At 32.4% G+C, this 25,006-nt stretch overlaps 2 protein-coding genes across 3 annotated transcripts; both read right to left on the bottom strand.

The window, feature by feature from the left end:
• Window positions 1–918: 918 nt before the first annotated feature.
• Window positions 919–6,397, bottom strand: LOC123907073 (VIN3-like protein 2). 2 transcript variants are annotated; one of them, XM_045957162.1, is made up of 5 exons: window positions 6,031–6,397; window positions 5,761–5,856; window positions 3,883–4,564; window positions 2,882–3,201; window positions 919–2,367 (listed from the first exon to the last, which is right to left on the bottom strand). In XM_045957162.1, exons 2-5 carry the CDS (start codon window positions 5,783–5,785, stop codon window positions 1,193–1,195), a joined length of 2,202 nt encoding a protein of 733 aa, XP_045813118.1. In that variant the 5' UTR covers window positions 5,786–5,856; window positions 6,031–6,397; the 3' UTR covers window positions 919–1,192. The 2 variants fall into 2 exon arrangements, with proteins under 2 accessions (XP_045813118.1, XP_045813119.1); XM_045957163.1 differs by having other exon boundaries at window positions 919–2,361; window positions 6,031–6,236.
• A 13,249-nt stretch (window positions 6,398–19,646) lies between these two features.
• Window positions 19,647–23,931, bottom strand: LOC123909493 (AP2-like ethylene-responsive transcription factor AIL5). The gene is made up of 9 exons (XM_045960335.1): window positions 23,571–23,931; window positions 23,159–23,471; window positions 22,806–22,888; window positions 21,961–21,969; window positions 21,649–21,737; window positions 21,339–21,412; window positions 21,196–21,246; window positions 20,964–21,040; window positions 19,647–20,679 (listed from the first exon to the last, which is right to left on the bottom strand). Exons 1-9 carry the CDS (start codon window positions 23,731–23,733, stop codon window positions 20,018–20,020), a joined length of 1,521 nt encoding a protein of 506 aa, XP_045816291.1. The 5' UTR covers window positions 23,734–23,931; the 3' UTR covers window positions 19,647–20,017.
• Between the last annotated feature and the right edge of the window lie 1,075 nt (window positions 23,932–25,006).

The following is a 25,006-nucleotide window of genomic DNA, read 5'->3' as shown; positions in this document are numbered from 1 at the left end:
GTAAAAAAACGTATTGACCACACGAGTTTACGGAATAGTGAGATCCATGATATCAAGATACAAAAGTTGCTTTATGCTAACATACCCTTTATATATATTTAACAATTTTTGTAAATCTTTGGAGAGTAGGGTCCCGCCAATTCCTGGTGCTGTGCCACCAAGTCGAAGAAAGCCATAGTTTGAATAAAATATACAAAAGATTCCTCCCAATGTTTTTCTTTTGGTCTTTTTGGTGCACTGAAGACAAGTTTGGTTGGATGTGCCACATACTGTGGGTGTTCTAAGTCCCAATAACCTTTTGCAATTCACTAAAACGCTGTAGCCTGTCCTGAATATCAACAAGCTTTATAATTGTGGACAGGTTGATCCAATTCTAAGAAGCTCCAAACAATATTGTATCTTCCTTCTTCCACTATGTTGGAACTCTAATTCTATCAATGTTAATGGTTTTTAATGTTAAGGATCCTAAATCTAAAACCAAAAAATCTCAACCATGCATTCCAAACACCATGCTTTAATCAGATATTTGTGATTACCTACATGCAGCTAGAACTACATAGAAAAAAGTCATTGCATTTGGTTTGAGTACAACCCTTATCATTCCAACAGAGATTTTAAAGGGCAAACAGATTCTTATCTGGCGCCTAAATCCAAAAGATCGATCGGACCTGAATTGAATTCTCTTTAGATATATCGAGAGAGAAAAATTTATCTCTTTAAATCTAAAAGTCCCTACAACTGTGTGTATAGGATTCAATTTCATATCAGATCAAATTTCCGAAGATCACAGCATTCCATGTATTAGCATATCCGCATTTTGCATAGATTTCAATCAAAGTCGTACCAAAATAGTAAAAAGTTCACGCTACAACTGAAATTCAAGATTTGAAATTGATATTTGACTTATGGAATTATGAATTTATGGACAAATCCATTAACATTAAAAGAACATTATTGTCTATTTTGACCATGTTCAGCATAAAACCCTTCAATGTCATCCACTGATAATTTATCAATTTGAAATAGTAATAATTGTATAATTTAAGTAAATCTAAAATATGAATGACGATGTTGAAATTAATATAATTGATGACAATCTAAATGAAGACTATTATAAACCTAAAGAATTACTTCATCACAACCCAAGAGAGCTTCAAGCTTCAAGGCTAGTAGCCGGACCTACAAAATCTGGTCAATGCCAAAGCTTCATGCAGAACCCTGCAGGAACCGATGATCTCTTGTTTGATACACAATCTGAGAAGGTGTCCACAAGTTGCTCAGCAAGAGAAGCCGGATCTTCATGAAATGTATCTACATATATTTTCACAATCCTTATTTCTTCAGGGGTTGCTCTTAAGCTGTACCAAGTCAGAAATTTCTGTCTGAAGTTCTTTTCTATGTGTCCTTCACACTCTAACCATCTAATCACCTTCACATAATATTCGAAATCCCGATCCGGAAAACCATTTCCCTCACAGCCTTCGCCTTGCCTTTCACCACTTCTCTTCTTGGATGTGCTTCCATCTCGAGGACCACCCCTTTTCCCAGATCCATTTTCTAGATCTTTGCCACTTAATTTAGATCTACCTTTTCTTCCCGGGCCATCTTTAAGTAATTCCAACCTGCCGGGAGTATTAGGCAATCCCCCTTTTGAGGTACCTGCTAACGGAACACATTCCCTTCCTGTTGGAACTGACCCATCATCGGTGCTCATGTCCTCGGTTACTTGTTCCTCTCCCGAATGCTTGTTTTCAAGCTTTAGTGCATCAGAACTAGGTATAGTGCCGGTCATTCCTACAGCAACCTGCTTGTCTGACAAGGAATCTGCATCAGTTGGACGTCCCACTCCGCCCAAATTGGAACAGTTAATAGCATCATTAGATAAATTTTCAGAAGCAAGCTGGTTGCTATCCTTGTGATAAATAGGATAATTATCTGATCGATTGTCGGTCTGGTCGCTATGATTAGTTTCATCTTCCACTGATGATGGATTGGAAAGACTGCTACAGTTGGTTACTGGGCTCTGACTTCTTTCCGTTGCTGAACAATTTGGGACTTCATCCTCACCATGCTCTGTTGAGACTTGAACTTCGCAGATACCTGACTTCCTCAAATCATTGGAAACAACTTTGAAACTGTATTCTGTAGCTGGAAGTAAATCCCTGATGTCGAGTCTTCTATTTGGTAGGAGATTCATGCAAGTTGGGTCCAATGGATAGTTCGCATCATCAGCCTTGCGATGCCACACGGCGTAACCACCATTATTTTCTCCAGAAGGATCTTCCAAACACAAAATAACAGTGAGGGATGTTGCAGTGACATCTTCAAACCTCACCATATTTGGCCCTAGTAAACTTCCATCTGAAACTGTAGACACAGACTGATCAATAATTACCTTATTTGAGAGAGTGAACACAATGGCAAAAAGTCAATCTGCTAACAATTTTTTGCAATATTATAGTTAATAAATTCAAAACAAAATCAAATAGTATAAGTACATATACATAAATATAATCTCAAAGGTCAAAAATTTAAGTTTTCATGTCAATCCCGGATGTCACTGTATGTCCCAAAAGTTAGTTAACACTGTCACATGTGGTTAAAAGTTTTTATTTTTTTACCTCCACCAATTACCAGAAGGTACATGTGAATTACTCAAAATTACTTGTGGGCAAACATTCTTAAATATAAAATCCATTCATACAAAATTAATTTCTCCTTAATACACTAATAAAGCTATACCATTATATCAATTACCATAAATGAAAGTAGTAGAGCAGTTAGTTCCATAGAACACATTTACAATGTCACATGGATCATCGTCTAATTTTAAAAACCAGTGAAAAAGGCATCATATTTTGTAAAAAGAGTGAATGAACACCTTGAATAGTTGGATTGGGCGTCGGAGGCAAGATCCTTTTAGAAAGCATTGAATCAAGTGATTCAAGAGCAACACCACAAAGTTTCTGAACCTCAGGTCCTGAAGAAAGCCTGTTCACAATCCCCCTACCAATCTTCAGTGGTGAGCCAGTCAGTGGACCCACCTCCGGTTCAAGTTTCTTCACTGCTTGATCAACAATTTCATAAAGTTCTCCATACATTTCAGTCCCTTGCAAAAGTTTTTGACTTAAGGAGACACGATAGCATAGTATGTCCACACGTCTAGCATCCTTTGCTACCATCAGTTGTTTTCTCCAGCATCTAATACATTTATGAAACAAGCTTAGATGAGATTGTAGATACCCTACAGATTTTTCAAAAATCATTCTAAAATGATTATAGTGCAACCCACACATAATGAAGTAAATAATTTACAATCTTTTGATTGAATAACAGCAATATCTTCCCCACACTGTGTTGAGTAGAGTTCAGTAATCACTATAGCAAAGCAAAAGAACATTCAACAGTTTATAAGTCTTTCTCTTCCACAATGCCGATCATACGTAATACTAATAATCTTGATATGGAAGTCCTATGAATGTTTAAAGCAAATCATGAATTAAAAAATCATATGATTATATATAAAACCTGAAAGCCCAAGAAAAAGGAGGAAAGGATTACAAACGGAGAGATAGATTTTCAATGGTCCGTTAAGAAACTTTAGCATGAAGAAGGAGAAGACTTTAGCATGAAAAATTTCCAAGACTCTGAACTTATTTCTTTAGTCATTGTTTATTTTGATGCATCTTGCAAACAACAAATTACTAAATATAATCATCTTTAATACTAATAATATCAATGATTTGCATGAACACAAAGCTTCAAGTGTAGAAAAGACTTGAAGACCAAGTCAGAGAAAAATGGGGAAAAAATAAAAGAGAAGCTTATAAATGGATAAACGATTTCATCTAAGAAAATCAATTACATAAGTTTAGAACTTACCCGAGTAAATCATTTACTTTCCCACATGAGACACAGTAGAAGCCTCCATCAAGTTTGGGATGTTCACCGTCTTTGCCAATTCCAGAACCAGCATGTTTTAAAGCACACTCAAGGTGGCATGACAAGCCACAGGAAACACCGGGAAATGGAGCTTCAGAGCTGCATATTAACCACAGACTAGGGTCTTTGTTGTCATCATATTGATGACAAATACAACATGAACATCTTTTGCAAAATGCATCTGCTTGATTTAGGGTAGCCTTGCATGCTGAGTTTTTGCAGTATGTAGTATTATTACTCGCATCGTCACCATTATTGACTAAAACATTGTTTGCCGGAATAGCTAACCGAGATGGATTCTCAGTTTTTCTCTGCCTTTTAGCCGGTTTCTGACTGTTTGCAGGAAAAGAATGTGGTTCAAGGTCGGTGGCAATATCATGTCCACTTGAATTCTTTTCGGAAACAATTTTTAGAAGATTTTCAATAATTTTCACCTTTGTCAGGCCAGTATACTTCCTTTCTTTTCCCATCTCAGCACACAATATTTGCAAAATCTCTTGACGGCTACACGACTGCAGCATCTCAGATGCACCATCACGAGACACTTTAGATATTTCATATACAAGCTCTCTTTTTCTCTCCATACTCATTTTACTAAATTTCGAAGGATCAAGAGCAACACCTAGGATCAAGGAAAAAGAAAACAAATATTAGTACATATATATATATATATATATATATATATATATATATATATATATATATAAGAGGATTCCAACTTAAAAACTTCCAAGTGGTGAAGGAAACAAGACTTTTTCAGCAAAGACTTATTCATGATAGACATGTCAATATCAAGAAATTGAAAAGTTTACACACCTATAAGCATAAATACTGAATTTTATACATGAAACTATAATGCATTTATCTATCTACATGCACATTTGACAAGTTAAGGGCCCAATTTTATTTTATTTTTGTCTAAAATGTTGATTACATAGAATACAACGAAGAAAACAAGAGCAAACAACACAATAAAACGTATAAAATTGTAACTGGTTGACCTTGCATCACAACTCGCATGGACATCCCAACCACTTGAAGCATAATGGAATATAGAAATATTGGAAAGCTGGGTGTAATGGAGACTAATCAAAGTCAACCAATTAGGCAACTGGACTTAACTTCCTTTGACTTTTATAGGCACCTTCATAGACCTCTAATTTAGTTGCTAGCACATCGCATATATAATTATAAGCCTACTTTAATCAAAGACTCTTTTCTTCTTCGAAATGCATCAATAAAATATTAACTGTATAGCTTGGCAATAAAAGGATATATATAGCACAGATTCTAAACCAAAAAAAGATAACACAACAAAAAAAATCAAACCACAGATAAATTTGATAAGTCATAAATCAGAACGCTAAAAAATGATATCGTAGAGATTAATCAACAAGCAGATCATTAAATTAAGTGGTGTGACATTAAATCAGACCAAATTATGTTAGATAAAGATAAGAAATCCAATATTGTGATTCATTTTAATGCAGAAAATTGCAATTAAACACAAGAATTAACGCAATTATGGACGCATAGACATAAAAAAACCTTGACATGCCATGCCATGCCTCAGAAACGAAAGAAAATACATGAATCCACAGAAAAATGAATCAGATACGTTATTCGAAATCACAATGCTAAAACATGATAATATGATAGAGATTAATCAACAGGTGGATCGTTAAATCACGTAAAGCATAACACCGATTAGATTAATCTTTGAGAGAATTGAACATAATCAATCTACTGAAATTAGAAGAAATTGAGATGAACAAAGTAATAAAACAGAAAATACGCAAGTGATGGAGGAGGCGTTACCTTGGGAGGACGAATCGGAAGCCATGACTATGCAACAAGGAGAAGGAATCACTCACTCAGTCATCACATCACATTATCAACAAACATCAGCGGAACCTAAAGAAACGTTAAATCCAATCAACGTCACGATTTGAGTTTTGATTTAAATTTGTAAATAGTTGAATTTGGTTTTATTCCATTTATTAATCTGAATCTCTATTCTCCCATTGTTAATGACGGTGAAACGGAAGAAGAAGAAGATGGAGAAAGATTGAAGTGAGTGACAATTACCGAGAAAAAAGATGCTTTGAATGAATCAATCAATCAATCCAGTAACTGAAAACTGGTGACGCGCGCACACACACTCTCCCTCCTCTCCGTATCTGTCTGTATGTGAAAGTGGGAGATTCGAGGAGGAGAAGGTTGTTGATGACTTGATGGAGTGAGTGAGTACTTTGCTTCTAGAGAGAGAAAGCGTTTTTTTAGTTGGAGCGAGTAAGTAAGAAAAATAAAGCTTTAATAAAGAGTCTAACATGGTTTGTCTCAAGTGGTCGATGAACTTCTCTTAAACATAAGATTATTTAGGAAAACTTGTCGATGTCTTACGTGCATTCCAACCAACAAGTGAATTATTAGTTTGAACACATAGGGTTGGTTTGAGGTGTTCGACACCTCAGCTTGCCTTTGATTCGGAGGATGATAGCATGTGCGTTCTCCTTTGTGCCAAAACACAAACTCAGATGTTGCATATGTCAAGGAATTTAAAATTTGCTCTGAGCGCATCTGCATGTCATCGGAGACGATTTTCGTGCGGGTTGTGTTCTGACACATAATATAGAATGACTCTCGACAATAGATATCTAAGTTTGATTTCTAATTGGAACAATTTTTGTCGGACTTCACTAAGACTCGACTTAAAATAAAGTCAAGTATGGCTAACGTTTGTTAGAATGAAAGTTTTGTATTAAAAAAAAAAACAAAATTTTAACTTTGAAAAAATTGAATACACAACTTGGAAGGAAATAGATTCTCTACGTTTACCAGCATTCACTTACATTATACATGCTAGAAGAGATAATCGAGAGAGATACTTATGACAGATGATAATAATAAATTTGACCTTAAAAATAAACTAAATTTGCTCTTAAAAAATAAACAAATTTTACAATTATATGTGATAAGTACATCAAATGTTTCACGAATCTAAAAAGTAAATTTTTTTATTATAAAAAAGCTTAGAGGAAATAGTTAGATAGAAAAATAGAATAAAATACACTCCATTTATTCTCATAATTTTTTATGTTCAAGTTAGTCCCAACATAAAAATGCATATCAGTATCTTACATTATAACGGAAGAAATAATCTGTTTTTAATGATGATTAATCTTCGCCGAGGAACTTGTGGGTATACAAGGTGAGTTTTTCCTTTTCAATTCAATTTTCTGAATACACATGAATCAAGAATCAAACCACTAATCGTATGTTTAAAGTGACTAAAACTATTATCATTTGAATCAATTCATTGTTGGTAGACCAACATATTTATCTATAAATAAAAAATGAAATAAGAAGTAGGAGCCATATAATAATGGTATTATTGTCAATTTGCTATGGTCACTGACTTTTCAACAACATTTTGTATGGTAGCTTGCATGTATAAATATCAGCTCCTTTTTTGGGTGGAGATTGGAAAAGTATCTTAAATAACTAAAACTAGCTAAAATATCCTTACTTCTTTCATTATCTATAGCCGTCCACATACATCATAATCTATATCATATCATCACGTCCATTCAATAAATCTATAATTTTTTTTTAAGCAACTACTGTAAATCTTTACATAAAAAATAAGTAAATTCCATAAAAAAGAATGCTAATAAATGTGCCAGCGCTTGTATTTTATTTTATTTTTATCAAAAGCTAACGCTAATATATAGATTTTATTATTTTAAACATTGTGCGATTATTATTTACAAATTAAAAAATCTATAATAAAAAAAAAATCTAAATTGGTAGGGTGTGGCAATATCATTGCATGATAAGATTTTCTTTCTTTTTTGATAATTGCATGATAAGATTTTTCATTAAAGTATGTAAAGTCTTTTTCTCATAATTATTAAATGTCCATCTTTTCTATTTTCTTTATAAATTTTGTTTGTTTTATGAGATTTTGTTCATATACATACTTATACAAAGTTTTGCAATAGAATTATGAACTTCTGATGATGTATATATATTTATAAAAATACGAATCTTAGCGCCGCTCGATAACAATGCAAAAACAAGTAATTAAAAGTTCTTAAAAATATTATTTTCATTTTTTTAATTATATATTATATACTATATTATAATGACGGAAGGAGGGTATTAGAATTGAAAGTTGAATTTAACTAAACGCTACAAAATTGACTTGTAAAGTAATGATTAACAATAATACTACTTTATAAACTCATATACATGGTCATTTTAACACACCCCCTCATGTCCAACATTATTGAGTGTGGTGCGCAGGGTCAACTCTGAGCAAGGGCAACACAATCCTTCAGACAGGGCCTCAAAAAATAAGGGTACATGCCTCCAAATTGGTTTGTTAGATACTTCTAAAATATTTTCTAGGTATGTTCCAATATCAATTATTTCGAAGAGACTCTATACCATCTTAAAGCTGACATTTAGACCTAATTCAACCTAATAAAACCGGTTTCTAAAATTAGAATGTAGGATTTCTTAATTCTTAATAGAGGGAGATATATTTGTCCATATATGTATGGCAGCTTACAATTGGATAATAGAGTCTGTTATGGCCCTATGGTAGGAACACATACATGTGAGATCCAAATCAATGGTGGGTACAAACATTATCAATTTAAATAGCTGCCCTACCAATTACTGCAGTATATAAGACACAAAAGAAATTGAGCTTTTTTATTAAAAAAGCAAGAAATTGTGGTTTTCTATTTTTTGACAATAGTAAGAAATTGTGGTTTAATTGATACTTTCCCATCTCATGCCACTCATTTACATATATTTGCATATAATGGTTGGTCTGGCTTAATATTGCACACCCGACATAATATTAATAAGGCTTGATTACTGATGTGAGACTTTAAAATTTTAACGCACCGTACCCCCTCACAGTCAGCACTATTAAACTTGATGCGTAAATATAAATGGTGGCCTAGTAAAAAAACCTGACAGTAGGTGGCTTAACGAATTATGAAAGAGACTCTAATACCATTTTAAAATAGAGAATTAGGTTTAACTTTAACTCTAAGAGCAACTACATTCAAAATTGACAGCAAATAATTCATTTTTATTTAGAGTCTCACATTATTTATGTTCCTGATTATTGGATGTATTAATATTCTTGAACACTTTTGTTATTTAAAATAGTTTTATGCGTGAAATTCAAATCCATTAACATTAACAAATGCATCTGCATAAAAAATAAATAAACCATTTAGTTAGCAATACACATTCTTTTAACTATTGAAATTCATATGGATCAACTAACAATTCCATATGGAACCTACGTGATTCGGTGGAATCCTCAATTAATTGGAATTGGTAAAAGAGTGTTTGTTAAAATGATTGTGTTATAAAATGTATTGCTATCATTATTGTGTTGTTGTTGTGTGTGAACAATGGACTATAATATAATGATCATATGAATATTTTCATCAATACAATAAAAAAAAAATATAAGGCTGGTCTCTAAGGTAACACGTGTTAGATTCCAATTGAATATGAGACTACTATATGACATTAATATTTTATTGGCAAAGAGCTTTGAATGGTCGATAGGAAATGAAAGGAAAAGAAAAGATAAAAAGTGCATTATAGTTGAAATGAAAATGACATTTGCCTAAAATAAAATAAACAATGCTAGAGATAAGGAGAGGTGAAGCAAAAGACGCCGACGAAATGAAAAATATGGATGGAAGAGCTGGAACACTTGTTTGCATGTGGTAGTGGGGCTTTTTCAATTCAATGAGACTTTATAATAAAATCTTAGGCTACGTAACGTTATGTATTTATTTATAGTGATGTTGGTTAACTAATTTTTGTTTCCTGAATTGTGATAGATTCGATATTAATTAGGTGTTTATTAATCACTTTTTATATTAGAGATGAACAAATTACTATTCTGGATTTGTGAACGTGCGGGAAAAATTATGTACTCTTTTTTTTTTTTTGGAAGTAAAAATTATGTACTCTTAATTTTAAAAGGTTTGAATCTCGACTTCTACGTAATAATATAATGTTTTTATCATGATATTATCCAAAGATAACCATATATATATTTATTTATTGTCCTTTTCAATTTATGTGAAATAAGCACATTTTTTTTGTTTATAACCCTCTAGTTCCTAGGGGAAAGGGACCCTAGTAGTCCAGAATTCGGCTGCGAGGTAAGTAACCAAGAAATTGTTCCATCCAAAAATCGAATCCGGGTTCTCCCGAAATCCGTCATTTTTGGTGAACCTCATTAATCACTTGAGCCCAATAACTTTACTAAATAAGCACATATTTTGAAACAGATATCTTTGTTACGTGGTTATCTACTTATCCTTGCATCAATTAATGTACAAGTAGTAAGAAGGATGAACTCGCAAGAAACTAGCTGATAAGAGCATCCACAATGGAGCTACTCATTTTTTAGTACTTAAGTGGGTCCCACATGTACACATCATTCATTTATAATTTTTTTAATAATAGTACATAATAAGTATTCAATCCCTCCAACCCAAAACCTCTTCAAAAGTTCTAAATTGGTCTCACTAGTAACAAATCTATCCAATAACTCAACATCATTTTAAATGGGTCCCACAAAAATTATTTAGGTACTATGTCTTATTGTAGAACTAGTACCTATTAGGTACAATTTTGCTTTTGCTCCAATGAGAGTACCTATTAGGTACTAGTACTTAAAAATATAAGTACCACCATTGGAGATGGTCTAAGCCACCAAAGGTGTCATAAATGATAAATGTGCTCCATGCATGCGCTTACATCCACAAAAAATTTCCCAACATATCATCTCCATGTAATTGTGGAGACTAGTCTCATGATTTAATAATATTCAAGATTTATTTAATTTTTTGGTAGACAAGATTTATTTAATTTAGGCAAAATTACAGTGCAGGTCTTTTATCTTATTTTTTTGTAACACTTTGGTCCTTTATCTTTTTTTGTAACATTTTGGTCTTTTATCTTTTATCTTTTATTTTTTTTTGTAACACTTTGGTCCTTTATCTTTTCTTTTTGTAACATTTTGGTCCTTTATTTTTTTTTCTTGTAACACTTTAGTCCTTTATTTTTTTTAAGACTTGGTATCGGGTCCTAGGACCGACTAATCCAAAGGACTAATCCCACCGTCCACTTTGGTCCTTTATTTTTTATAAATAAATAAGATAAAAGACAAAGTATTAAAAAAAAAAGACTAAAGTGTTACAAATAAAAAAAGATAAAGGATCAAAATGTTATAAAAAAATATAAAAGATCAAGGTGTTACAAAAAAAGATAAAGAACTAAAATATTAAAGAAATAAGATAAACGACATTTAGCGTAATTTTGCCTTGAATTTAATACTAGTTAATTCACGTCTCACAAATAGTTTGTTTTATACACACTCATCACAGCTTGAATTTGAATCACTGATCAAATACATACAAACCTCAAGTATCTATCCAGTTATCAATACTGAATTAAATTTAGATTAAAAACTAATGGATATAACATTATAAAAAATATACTATTTAGTCACCTAGCTAAAAATTACATAGGTTGTGGCTAATAAATTTTACCACCGAAATTTTGAGATGGCGCGTTGTAAAATTTAACCACGACTAAATTTGGTATTTACCACAACAATATAATGCGCTATAACATTTTTATAACCACAGTTATATAACAATTAGACACGAGTTTTTTCTTTACTAAATTATACTTTTAATTTGTATCCCAAAACAAAAACCTTCTTTAACCACCGCCGGCCCTAAAACTCTTTTTGATTTTCTTCTTCTTCTCTCACCCATAGAGGGGTGGTTTTAGGTCAATTTTTGGCCTAAAATCACCCCTTTACATCTTTTTCTTCTTGCTTTTTAATACAAATAAGTGATTTTCACATAGTTTAAGTCTTATAGTTTTGTTTTCATCTTTGCGATTTTATCATTTGTTTTGATTTTCAGTATTGTTGTCCCGTCTTAGTGCGGAGTATTGTTGTCCCGTCTTAGTGCGGAGTATTGTTGTCCCGTCTTTGTGCGGTGTTCATTTGTTTCAGGTTTGAAGATTAAGGTTGATCCAGTGCAGATCCAATCAATGACTTTTGTACCATCAACGCTACAGATCCGGCGACATGAATGTTTCGGAAACTTCAATATAGTCAAATATGTAGGCTTTTGCAATATGCCGTTTGATGCTATTAACACGGATGCTGTGAGTTTGTTCGCAGATTCATCCTTTTTGTTTTTAGCGATTTTGATTTGTATTGCATCGATGTACTCTTATCAATTTGAATGAATGAATATCTTTTATTTAGTCAAAAAAAAAAAAACAATTAGACACGGTTTAGCTGTGGCAAATGGTGGCTAATTAAAGAGAATAAAAAAAATGATTTGGCTACAGTTGTAACCGACTAACCGTGACTATATAATTAAAAATAAAGTGATATAATATATGATGAATAATTTTTAAATTGAAATATAGTAAATGATAAATTCACTAAACCTATAGTTTATACTTATAGTGATATATAAGTTAAGCGAAATGTTAAATAGTACACCGGAACAATGATTAAGGAAATAAAATTAATAATATAATTTTTAAAATAGTATATTTTTGAACCAAACCTAAAATTTTTGTTTTTGCTTCTGTTCTTAACGGAACTCGAAATTATCCAAAGAGGATAATACTCACAGGGGTTGAGTTGTTTTTAATTTGTTTTTAAATAAAGAGTTGGACACTTTTAATACACTTGATCTTGATCAGATGGATGAAGTTGACCCAAAGGCAGAGTGCCTTTCTAAGTTCAAAGTCATCTAATTCTCATCTGTATATCTAGGGCAGAAATCGAATCCAGGTTCATTAATTATATTGACTATTTTTTATATTGTTTTGACCATAACTCAGATTTTTTCGAATAATTCGTTCTAAAGGAAATTTATTAATCACTTGAGTTCAATATCTTAATTAGGATATTTGACTACGTTGTTTATTGTTTATACTATTTGTACATTCGGAAATCATTAGTAGTGATATTGTAATTAATTATCACTATTATTGGGTCTGCTTTTCCATAAAGAATTTTCTATTAGTGGCCATCTTTCACCAACCACTATTATAACTTGGTGGTCCTTGTTTAAGTCGTATATTTGGGTGGTCCTTAACCATTATGAATAATATATCACTGCATTCCTTTGTTTTAAGTTTTCCATCCAAAAAAAAAAAATTCAAGATGTAAGTGTTTGTAAATTATAAAGGAAATTACTTTGTGAAGGTGTTTGTAAATTATAAATAATTATTGTGATTTAATAAGATATGGTATAATACTATATGTATGATGTAGCTAGTTTTTAGACTTCTTAGTTTGAAGATGCCTCTAAGTTTCTAACTATTACTTTAACAATGGAATAGAGTCAAGAATCCCTTGCGAAAAATCTTTGTAAAGGGCAGTTCCTAAATCCTAATATGATTTGATTAATTGAACAAAAGACTAATACAGCTAGTTTATAGATTTTTTGGTACAACAGCTAGTTTATAGATGTTAACATATAATTAAAGATCCCTAATATATATAATATAACTAGCTAAGTATAGTTACAAACCAATATTATTTCCTTAATTTATGTAGGCTCTAGGAGCTAGATTTTCAATATATACTGTGGCAATATTAACTAAGTGTCGTGTACCAACATATTTTTGAGGTTCAAAGAGGAAAAATAAAGAGCCAAAAGCTAACTAATAATGTAATATGAGTAGGCAAAAATTATTTATTCAATGTTTGTTTGTTTAAGGCTATGCCTTTGCAGTTGGCACCTACTATATAAAAAACAATTACTACCACACGAGTAATCTCTTTTGTTGGTGCATTTGTGGTTTAATATTGCAGTTGATTAAATGTGTTGTGATTAGAAAGTCCAATTACAAAAAAAAATTAGGTAAATTCCAGCTACCCTATTTGTCTCCACATGCTTTTTTTCAAATATGTGCCATAGATCGACAAAACTTCATGTGCTGAATAGAGTCATTTGTATGCAATCCGGCCGAATATATTCAATTGTTGAGTGTGAGTGCATCAATGAATGATAATAATTAATGGGTTTGCTTCACCACATATGCTTGTGACTCAATTTATCTTTGCGTGCAATTAAAGACCAACATCAAAGTTTTTGCTCATTAATGTGATTTGTGTAATTTATCTTTGCGTGCAACAAACTCTTTAATAAACACACTCCAACACACTCTCTTTTATTGGTTGAAATTCACATGGGTCCCATAAAAAAAATGTGGACTCATATAACTTTTATGAGACCTATATAAATTTTAACCAATAGAAGAAAGTGTGTTAGAATGTGTTTGTTAAAGAGTGTGTTGCTAGCACTCCTCTTTATTGTTTTGAAAGTTGATAGCTGATACAACAAATGGTTAGTTAGTTTAATGATGATTAACGCTTGATTTGGTAGATAGGATTACGGTTCGATTCTCCAACCTGTGATTGAGAAGGGGTTGAAATCACTTGATGTCAGACTTTCAAACCAAATTAAGCAGTCAAGTGAACCGAATACTAGTGGTAAAAGAAAAAAAAATGACAGCCGATACAATATAACATTACAATAAACAAGGAAAATGCTAAACAATGCCCCCGGGGCACTGTTTAAGGAACCAAATATAGTAATATCATATTGAAGTTTGTGCGGTCAACGCCTCGAAAGTCTAAAAAGTGTTATTTTCAATTTTAAAATTTCCTTTTTTGGTTTCCTTAACCAATGCCCCGAGGGCACCGGTTAGCGTGACCCAATAAACAATAGTGAACAAATTACTTTTACTAACAACTTTTTAATCAACTGCAATATTAAACCACAAATGCACCAACACCATACTTACTTTGGATCAGTCACCAAACGTGATTTTTACGTACAAATTTATTATTCAACATCACTCACTTTTTATATCAATGCAACCAAGCATAAACTGGTTTAAGTTTAATTAACTTTTGACTAAAAGTGAATCTATGTTTAGTTCCACTTTTGTACCTCCCAAAATCATGTTTGTTTTAAGTCGAGTAATGCAACTACTCCTTATTATAACTAGATATGTATTACGTCTCAAAAAACATTACCACTCAAAGAAAGAAAAAAAACTACAATTACAAAATGAGTTTGAAAAACTTGAACTAAGTTTTTTGGTTAGTCAAAATTGTAAATCGGAATACTAAACTAAAGATTTTCAAAAACTTTGAGCCAAAGTTTTGCTACTGAAAATCAGCTCAAGTTTTCTAATTTATTTTCAACTCCTGAAACTTTTACATACCAAATATATTTTTTATAATAATAAAAATGATATAATTGGAAATCTTTTTATTTATAAGGATGAAGATATCAATGTAGAAATTTATGTAGTAAAGTTTTCTCTCGACCATAGCAATTTGAGAAGAAGAAAATGACAGACCTTATATTCTTTTTTGATGTTTTCTCTCCCCACCCCCCATGAATCTTTTATCCCCCTGAATTTCCAATTTTGCCCTTGAAAAAACTTCGGTTCGTAGAAACCGAAGATTTTTTTTGCCTTGAAAACAAATTTCGGTTTCTAAAAACTGAAATTTACTCTGAATTTGTACTAGAAAAAATTCGGTTTATGCGAATCGAATTTTTCTGCAAGGACAAAATTGGAATATTGGGGGGTATAAAAGATTCATGGGAGGGGGAAGAGAAAACATCTTCTTTTTTTCTTAGAATAGCACAGGTTAACAGGCCCACAGTCCAAAGTATACAAGAAGGCTTCGCTTAAATATTTTGGGCTTTAAAGAGACCGGGCCTAAAGCCTAAAAACTGGGCCTTTACATTTTGTTATAACATATTAAGTTTGGTACCTCTTGATTTACTGATATACAACTTTGTAATTTTTTTTAGCCCCTCATTTATTGGAGGTCCACTGTCACAGTACATGTTTGCGCATATAGCTGGGTCGAGCATGCATGCCAACCAGATCATGAGACAAGTGATTAACAACCACAGTCGGGTCATGAGGGGAGAGCACGAAACCATCATAGGTTAAGAGTATTCACAACTGCATTTTTATTCAAAATCTTAAAACATTAAATTTATAGATTATATCTTTAGTTCTCAACGTCCACTTTTCTATTCAATTTAGGATGTTTATCTCACACTTGCTATACCTACATGCACAAATAAGATAGTGTTCTACACCACGCACAATAAAAAAATTCCATCATAATAGAAAATTAAACTTGTGCATAATAGTTTTTTTTTTTTTTTGCATGAACATAATGGAAAATTTTGTTTCATTCGTGTGTACCATAAAATTAGCTTTTATGAGAGGTAGAAGGAAAATGAAGATAATTGGTTAGTTTGACCTAGCTTTTTTTTAGCTTATGCAAATAGCTTATGCAATATAAATTAAGTTTTATGTTATTTTATAAGCTATTTTATCATAAACTACATTGACAAACTTATAATAATATATAAAAATTGCATAAGTTATTTGCATAAGCTCTAAATAAGAGGAAAAAAAGCCAGCCAAACGATACCTTAGCAATTAATTAAAATTAATAAATCAATAAAGTTAAGGTGGGTTTTTTTTTCCTTTTTTCACCACTAGTTTAATCTGGTTCGGAGGTCAGTTCTAACATCAAGTGGTTCCAACCTCCTTCCGATCATAGTTGTCAGGATCAAACCGCGGTTCTTCCTACTAAATTCAGCGTCAATCACCATTGGGACAACTAACGATTGGTAAGGAGGGTGTTTCTATTATATAACTATGGCCGACATAACTTGTTTGTAGGCAAAACATATGGGGAACATAGATTGTGACTTAACTCACCCAAAAAATAAAAGTATTGCAAAGAATGAAATAAAATAAAAAAGAGGTCCCCCTTACACAAAATATTTAACAACCCCAATAAGGAAAAGGGGAAACTTGCTTTTAAGTTCAGCATTTGACCATAATGTAATTTCTTTCCAATTTCACATAGCCTTGTATGTGCCTGTCAACTTGGCTTGAACGCATAACTTTCATTAGATATGTTGACACAGACATACGGTGGTACTAGGAATACTTTCGTGCTAATTGGTATCGAACAATTTGGTATCTATAACATGGCTCTTTTAGATTTTACCACCAGTTTAATCTGGTTTGGGGGGTCAGTTATGACATCAAGTGGTTTCAGCTCCTTCCCGATCGCGGGGATTGAACCGTGGTCCTCCCTACCAAGTTTAGCGTCAATCATTACTGAACCAACTAACGATTGATATATATAACCTGACTCTAATTATATATGATATATGATGTTAAATTTCTTATAATTTGTGGTGTGTTGATTTTTCGTTGACTGAAACCTTCAATAGACAAAGACTGCATTAGGTAAACATGTAATACCTTTACTATTCCCGGCAAAACATGACATTCACAATCCTATAAGTCCTAACCACTATACCTAATTAAGTTCCAATAATTCTGTCTTTGAGAGTATACTTTTTCAATTTTCATAAGGAACACGTAAAACAATGGCAACTCGATGTACTAATATAACACACACAAAGTGAGAGCATGTGCCATTATAATGTATTTTTTTGGTTACAATGTGCCATTATAATGTATAAACCATCACAAATACCAACATTTGCATAATATACCATGGATTTATAATAATGAATAATTTTATTAGAAATTGTTCTGTGATCTTATAATGTGAGAGTATAGAAGGGTAAAAATGAGTAGTCATAGTAGGTCACCTTGTTGCACTCTAGAGGTTATGATTATATGTCAATCTTTGAGGTACAATCTCGTTGTCTAACCATAAAAACCCTAATTAATTTTTTTTTTATTTTAAATTTTTGGCTTTCACCACAAATTTAATTTGGTTCGGGAGTCATTTCTGAGATTCCAGTTTTCTCGCTATCGCAGTTACGGAAATCGAACCGTGGTTCTCCCTACCAATTTTAGCGTGAATCACCAATAAACTAATTAAAGATTGATATTTAACATAAAGAGAATATACAATAGTCAAACAATGGTCAAAGATGAGGGCATCCATGTTGGGAGGGAAGGATAATAAGCACCGAAAGGTACAAAGTACAGTCATCAATCATCATCCTTCATCCTAAGAGGGTTTGATAGACAAGAAAAGACACATATTTTGGCTTGTATCCCTTCTATTCCCACACCTTTTTTTCATTCCATTCCATTTATTCTTTGAAATTTTGAACAAGACTATAGTTAAACTAATTAAAGTCCAGTTGTAACTAGTCTAATAGAAAGGGACCCATCCCAAAAAGTTCAGTACAGTAACAATATTTGGTTTTTTCAGTCCTCAGTGTATCATGATCATTTATATTCTAGTTATACCTTTTCTTTTTCACTTTTGAATTTTGATCATCCAACTTTGGTCAAAATTTACTCCCTCATAATTACTGGCCCCATGACTTACCTTTCTCATGTAAAATAGTACTTGGGGTATATAGGACCAATTATTGCATTCTCGTTCGTGAGTTTGAGTTGCTAGTTAAAGTGATTAGACTCAGGTGTGATTTTTTAATGAAGAATGTTATTTGAACAATTTATTTATAAGATTTTTTAATTTTTGTGTGTATTTTTTAAATGTGTACAAGTTATAGAAGATAATTTTGAATATAGCGTCTTATAGAATATAATTTTGGCTAATGCAAATTATATATATCCCTTAAGTAATTGTGATAGTTATGCAATGGGGCAAAATGAACCAAATCCGTGGTTTTGGATTTTTTTTGTGTTAACCTTCTCATTTTTATAAGGACTATATTATTCCAGAGTAGGGGAGAGAAACTCACACACACAGCTCATACTCTACTGAAATTTTCGCCTGGGGAAAAAAAAACAGAGCAAATTCCAACGGATATTAATGTACTTCTGGTATGCATTCTTATGTTTAAAGGAATATATCTAATAAACATGGGCTTTTATTATTATTATTTTTGTTTTCACCGTGGTATTCGGTTCATTAAACCGCTTAATCTAATTTGAAGGTCAATTATACCATCAAGTGATTCTAAACCTCTCCCAATCATAGATGGTCCTCCCTACACATGAATCGAACCATGATCTTCCCTACTAGCGTCAATCACCACTGGACCAACTATTTGTTGAACTTTTATTATTCCTTATTCGTTACTACAGTATATATTATCGGAAGCAGATTTCATGCTGTAACTGCGTTGACGCAGTTACAGCAGCAGCCGTTGAATGTCAATCAATGGTCAGGATTATTTTAATGTATATGTAATATAAACCGTCCGATGATAAATCAATGACCTAGATCGATTACAGCGTGTAACTGCGTGCATTTATTACTGCAGCATATCCATATTATCCTAGTATGATAAAAAAGCAGTGTAGTAAAAGGCAATGAATGAGTCTGAAAGTACAGAGACGTGTGCGGTTGCATGTGAAACAAAGTCCAGCTATAATCAAATTAAAGTGAAAGAGATTCCTACTTACTCACACACACAATAAACGCCAGATTTCAAATTCTCCCGAGGCTGCTTCCACCATCACCAACACTCAACCAATATAATCTCTACATTTTCTAACTCCAATATTGGACACATTAATGACAGATTAATTTACTGCTCTTTTATTTTATGTTACATAAGGGAAAATGTTAAAAAAAAACTTACTACCAATAAGTGAATACAGAGCATTGAATGGCTTAAATTTCACGTATATGGCAATTTGATACCAACAAAATGAAATAGATTACAAAAGGATTTATTTCCCATTATACTCATAAATCATGTCAGTATATAAACATGAACAAAAAGCAAAAATTCAAAAAAGTAAAAACATAAAAATTCATAACTTAAAAACAAACAAAGGAACTTTGAGTTAGTACAGTGTCAGCAATAGCTAAGACTAGTCTTTCTCCTCTTTTCTACTCCATTGCATGCTTACACAAACACCATCACTACACCATTGTCCTTTCCTTCAACACTTTCATCATCCATCATCATCATTATTATTATTATTATATGCACAGATTCTCATCACCTAATGCTGCATGAGCTCATTCCATTCCAAATATTGGTGTTTGAAATAGACTTGGTTGTTTTGCATGTGTTTGGAATATTGTGTGTCCAATCCAGTTATTTCCATTCTGATCATAACTACTGTTACTGTTACTATTACTATTTAAAGAAAATATTGGTGTAGCATATGGAATTGAATTACTTGTTGAAGAAGATGCAGATGAAGAACTATTATTTCCATTTCCATTTTGTTGATGAACATTTAAGATACCTGATCCACCGAAAAACGTTGCGTCGTGATTATCAGATGCATGAGTAGAAAAATCCATGTTGAAGGGTGTGGTAGTAACAACACTAGAATTATTATTATTACTAGTATTATGGAATCCGAGAATGTTGGACCAGTAATCTGAAGAAGGATCTTGTTTGATAGGAATCGCGAAGCTTAAGGTTGTTGTGGATGAAACTGAAGATGGATGATCTCTTTCATCGGATTGAATTGGTTCGAGGCGTTTGATTTCTGATACTGATGAATCTGTTGAATTTTTGTTGTTCTTGTTAGATAAACCACCTATGGGAAGAGAACTATTTGCAATGCTTTTTACGTCGTAGCGACTCATGTCAAAGTTTGTCACTGCATTTAGTCCTCTGAATTTGATTGCTGCTATATCATATGCTTCTGCAGCTTCTTCTTGTGTGCCTAATTTTTTTAATCAAGTTATGAATGAATAGTCATTATATCAAAATATTACTATAAAACTTCTCGGCTCGTGTATAAAAAAAATATTTCTCTTTCAAATTTATTGAATAATTGATGTATCTGATCCATATTATCAGATACATCAGTTATTCAATGAACCTGAGATCTATAGATTTTATTTGTTTTTTGTATATGAAAATGAGTCAATAAAAGCTGTATAATAAGATTAGATTAAAAGTGATGTGAATAGTATATAATTGAAGAAGATATGGATGAGTACATACTGAAAGTGCCAAGGTAAAGGTCTTTGTTTCCGGCAACTCTGCCTATTCTAGCCTGCCATCTACCATGCTGATGGTGTCTGCAGAAACAAATTAAAGTTTCAATATCCCAAATATTATATATATAACTTATTTTATTCATTGTTGAGAATCAAATCAGAAGATATACACTAGGGGCCAAAAAAGATGAAAATCATGCCACTAAAAGTTAAAACTCTAAGGTAGACATATATACCTTGTTACTCCTCTGTAAATTGATGCTCCTCTTGAAAAACCACTGCTCTTCCTATAACATGCAGGAAAATAAAAATGTCCATAAAATTATTCATATGATTATTTAATTATATCAAAATGTCCATAAGATCTAAATATATTAACCTTCGGAGTGAAGCAACAAACTCTTGTCTAGTCATGTTCTTCATGTCATCAAGTTCCTTCTCATAGTTGGAAATCTGAGAAAAGCAAAAAAATAAAAAAAATTATAATTATATTTATTTATGAATAGTTGCATATACTACAAAAGTAAGAAGAGAAATGTTATTTCAACACAATATTCTAACAAAAATACAACAAAGTTTCACTTTATGTTTTTTTTAATATTTTTTGCACTGTGTCGTATTTTTGTCCGATCTTTTTGTGTTCATATAACACTACTCAAGTAAGAAATAAGGGAAGGGATCTTTGTTACTGGAAAGTTGGTGGTGGTGGTTGGACCCCAGTACTTGAGAGCAGCAAGATCATAAGCTCTAGCTGCTTTCTCTTCCTTGTCATAGCCACCTAAATAAACAAACAAGAAGAAACAAAAATTCAATTTTATGATCAGTAAAATGATTAATTAATTAATTAAACTTGAGTAGAATCTGAATCTAAAGAAACAAGAATTCAAATTCATGATCATTAAAATGTAGTACATGAAGTAAGAATATGCTAAACAAAATGATGATGATCTGGTCAAAGAGACTAATAAAAAGTAGCTAGTAGTAATAGTTAAAGTACTCACCCAAATAAACTGAAGTAAAAGATCCAATCCCACGAGTAAGCAATCATTCGCCAAGTACAAAACAAATTAAAATCATGGTCAGAATCTTCAACAACAACACACCAACACCACATCCATTATATTACTAAGCAATAAACAACACATAATAAAATAGTGAAAAATAAAAATGAAATGCATAGATTGCCTTAGGGTATGTTTGGCAAGACATTTTTGAGCTTATACCTTATAAATTTATATGATTAAAATGATTTTTTTGGCAACTTATATTTTTTCACCAACTTATAACTTATTTTGATAAACTAATTCAATTAGCTTCTAACAAAAACCCAACAAGAGGCCCGAAGAAATCTACGGACCTCGGATTTGTTGCAGTTAAAAAAGTGCATAGCTTAACGAATTAATTAATCTCAGCCACTCATTTCACATCAAACCGTTTAGAATATATGTTTAGTAAAATAATCTCAACCATACATTCAAATCGCACGGTTCATACCGTAACTTTGTCAACATAGTTACAAAGCAAACTTATTTCCAAAATCTACAGCCATGATCCAATGTTGTTGGGGTGCATGGCATTGGATTAATTTGAACCCTTGGCTAATAGTAAGGGTTTGCATTGAGATTTGAACATTTGAATATCTCGACACATTCTTTAACTCCCATTTATTCCGGTCAGTGGTCACATTCACTGGACCCTTTACCATCACACACTAGATCTCGTGGACCCACTTTCCCCTTCTACCATCCCAAGCGCACGTTAGTATCAACCCTTATTCAAATTCTAAAACCCTAATCACTTGAGATAAATTAATGATGTTTCATAACTTAAATAGCATATATTGTACCTTGTCTTCCTTTTCTACTTTGTCCTTCCCTTCTGCAACTATTGTCCCATAGATGTGCTTCATATCTCCCGGTCCATCTATGCCTAAAAATTAATCAAAAAATAAATATAAACAATAATACTAAATATCAACAAATAATTTTATTTTTATTTCCTTTATAAAAAAAATACTCTCTTGTTCTATATATCCGACAAAGTTTAGTCGACAATAGAAAGTTGATATATCTGATTGATTCAATTGTTGACTCGACTTTTTCATCAGATATATCAACTATCTATTGTCGACTAGATAGAAGTGTGTCTATTGATTTATGTTAAACTCGCTGTGAATCCAAACATGCACAAAATATATACCGGGTGACGCCGCGATAGATAGAAGTACGTTGGCCGAAGTTATCAACGGTTTTCTTGGGAGACAGTTTCCGAGGTTCGGAGTTTGGTTCGGCGGGGTAACCACCTTGGAGACAAGCTGATATTGTTTTCTTCAGCTCCGAATCATATAAGTCGGTGGAAAACTGATGAAGCTGTGTTGGTGCACACGTGGTGGCGGTTGTTGTTGTGACGGTGCTTCCTAAGAAATCCTCAAACTTATGTCCGCCGGTGAATATGGAGAGGTTGGTAGTTCCACCGTCTGTTGCATCCGGTGATGTGTTCACTGCGTTGCTTCCTAGAAATGGATAAAAATATATATAATAAACAATAATTTTTTAAGATATTTTTGAGAGAGGAAATAATAATAAGAGTGAAAAAAGAGAAATAAATATACCTGTGAGAGTGAGAGGTTGTGGTGTTGAGGATGGAAAAGTGGTGAAGGAGTGGAAAAAAGAGGAAGAAGAAGAAGAGTGTGAAGGAATAATAGTATTGGAAAGAGAGAAAGCGAGGGAGGTGTTGTTAGTATTTGTGGGGGGTGAAGAAGAGGATGAGTCCATATTAGTGAGTTTTTTGGATGTTTTATATGAACGTGAAAGATCGATGGCGTTTATCAAGTTACCTTAGTTTAGTTGGTTTCGTTGGAAACTGCAATCTTTTATAGAATCTATAATCTATATTTTGTGAGAAGAGAGAGAGATTGGTTTGATTTGATGAAGAAGAAGTTTGTGAGATTATGACACAGATATAGAGGTGGTCAAGTGAGAGAAAATGACTCACCTCACCTCAGCTTCTGCTTGCTTAGGTTGCTAGCTCGAAAAACGAGGTTTTCTTTAGGATTTTTTGGTGTAAATATCCAACACCACAATCGTAAAATATTCTTCCTCTAGTCTTTGTTTCATGAGAAAAAAATTACATTTTAGGTTCAAAAAATAATTTATATATTGTTCTCTTGATTTTGTTGATGAAAACATCACATTATATATGAGTGTATTTTATTTTTTGTTGTTGAGTAAATTAGGTATCTTCTGAGCGCAACTTTAGCGGCTGATTGATAAACTGGAGACGGAAGTTTTGTGTTGTCTCTTCTCTTATTTTCCCCTCTCATGGAGCATAGTGGTAAGTATGCCGATTTATATAAAAAAAATAAATATCGAATCCACAGAAACTTGACACTAGCTGATCCTTTCAGTAGTTTCTTATTATTTTTAAGTTGAGATTATAAAGTTTGTTTAGAGCATTCACAATGGAGCTCCCCAAATTTGAGTACTTAACTGGATCTCACGTATACACATTACTCATTTATTATTTTTTAATAATAGTACCTAATAAGTACTCAATCCCTCCAACTCAACACCTCTTCAAAAATTCTAAACTTGTCCTGCTAATAACTCTATATCTCATCAATAATACTACATCTTTATAAGTAAGTCCCACAAAAACATATTATAATGAGGAGAGAAAGGGTACCTATTTGAGAGACAGTGCCTATTAGGTACTCAATGAGTTTTGCTCCAATGGTAGTACCTAATAAATACCTATATAAGTACTTAATAGGTAGTACCATTGGAGATGGTCTTATATATAATTGAAACAAGGGTCTTGCCAACGAGTGCCCTCGGACACTCTTTAAGTATTATATTTAAAGAAACTTTTTAATTCAAAAGTTAAATACTACGATTTCCGATGTATTGACTTTACAAATTTTTATAAAATTTTTATAAAAATTTATTATTTAAGGCCTTAAAGACTGCCTCGGGAGTACTCGTTAGCATTTGCCTTGAAAACCAATATGTAAGAAGATTAGAAATAACAATGAGGTAAATTGTGTTG

This window comes from Trifolium pratense, linkage group LG2 (genome assembly GCF_020283565.1).
Source record: "Trifolium pratense cultivar HEN17-A07 linkage group LG2, ARS_RC_1.1, whole genome shotgun sequence".
Lineage (NCBI taxonomy): Eukaryota > Viridiplantae > Streptophyta > Magnoliopsida > Fabales > Fabaceae > Trifolium > Trifolium pratense.
Note: the sequence above shows the minus strand (reverse complement) of the source record. Positions and strands in the feature narration are given on the sequence as shown.

What these genes read in the sequence shown, in the direction of transcription:
- LOC123907073 (XM_045957162.1), bottom strand. Translation starts at nt 5,785, where the DNA reads ATGGCTTCCGATTCGTCCTCCCAAG. An exon ending in AAAGTAAATGATTTACTCGG is followed by an intron (nt 3,202 to 3,882) that starts GTAAGTTCTAAA and finishes TAAATGTATTAG; the next exon opens with ATGCTGGAGAAAACAACTGA. An exon ending in GCCCAATCCAACTATTCAAG is followed by an intron (nt 2,368 to 2,881) that starts GTGTTCATTCAC and finishes CTGTGTCTACAG; the next exon opens with TTTCAGATGGAAGTTTACTA.
- LOC123909493 (XM_045960335.1), bottom strand. Translation starts at nt 23,733, where the DNA reads ATGGACTCATCCTCTTCTTCACCCCCCACAAATACTAACAACACCTCC. An exon ending in ACAACCTCTCACTCTCACAG is followed by an intron (nt 23,472 to 23,570) that starts GTATATTTATTT and finishes ATCCATTTCTAG; the next exon opens with GAAGCAACGCAGTGAACACA. An exon ending in ATTTACAGAGGAGTAACAAG is followed by an intron (nt 21,041 to 21,195) that starts GTATATATGTCT and finishes TTGTTTCTGCAG; the next exon opens with ACACCATCAGCATGGTAGAT.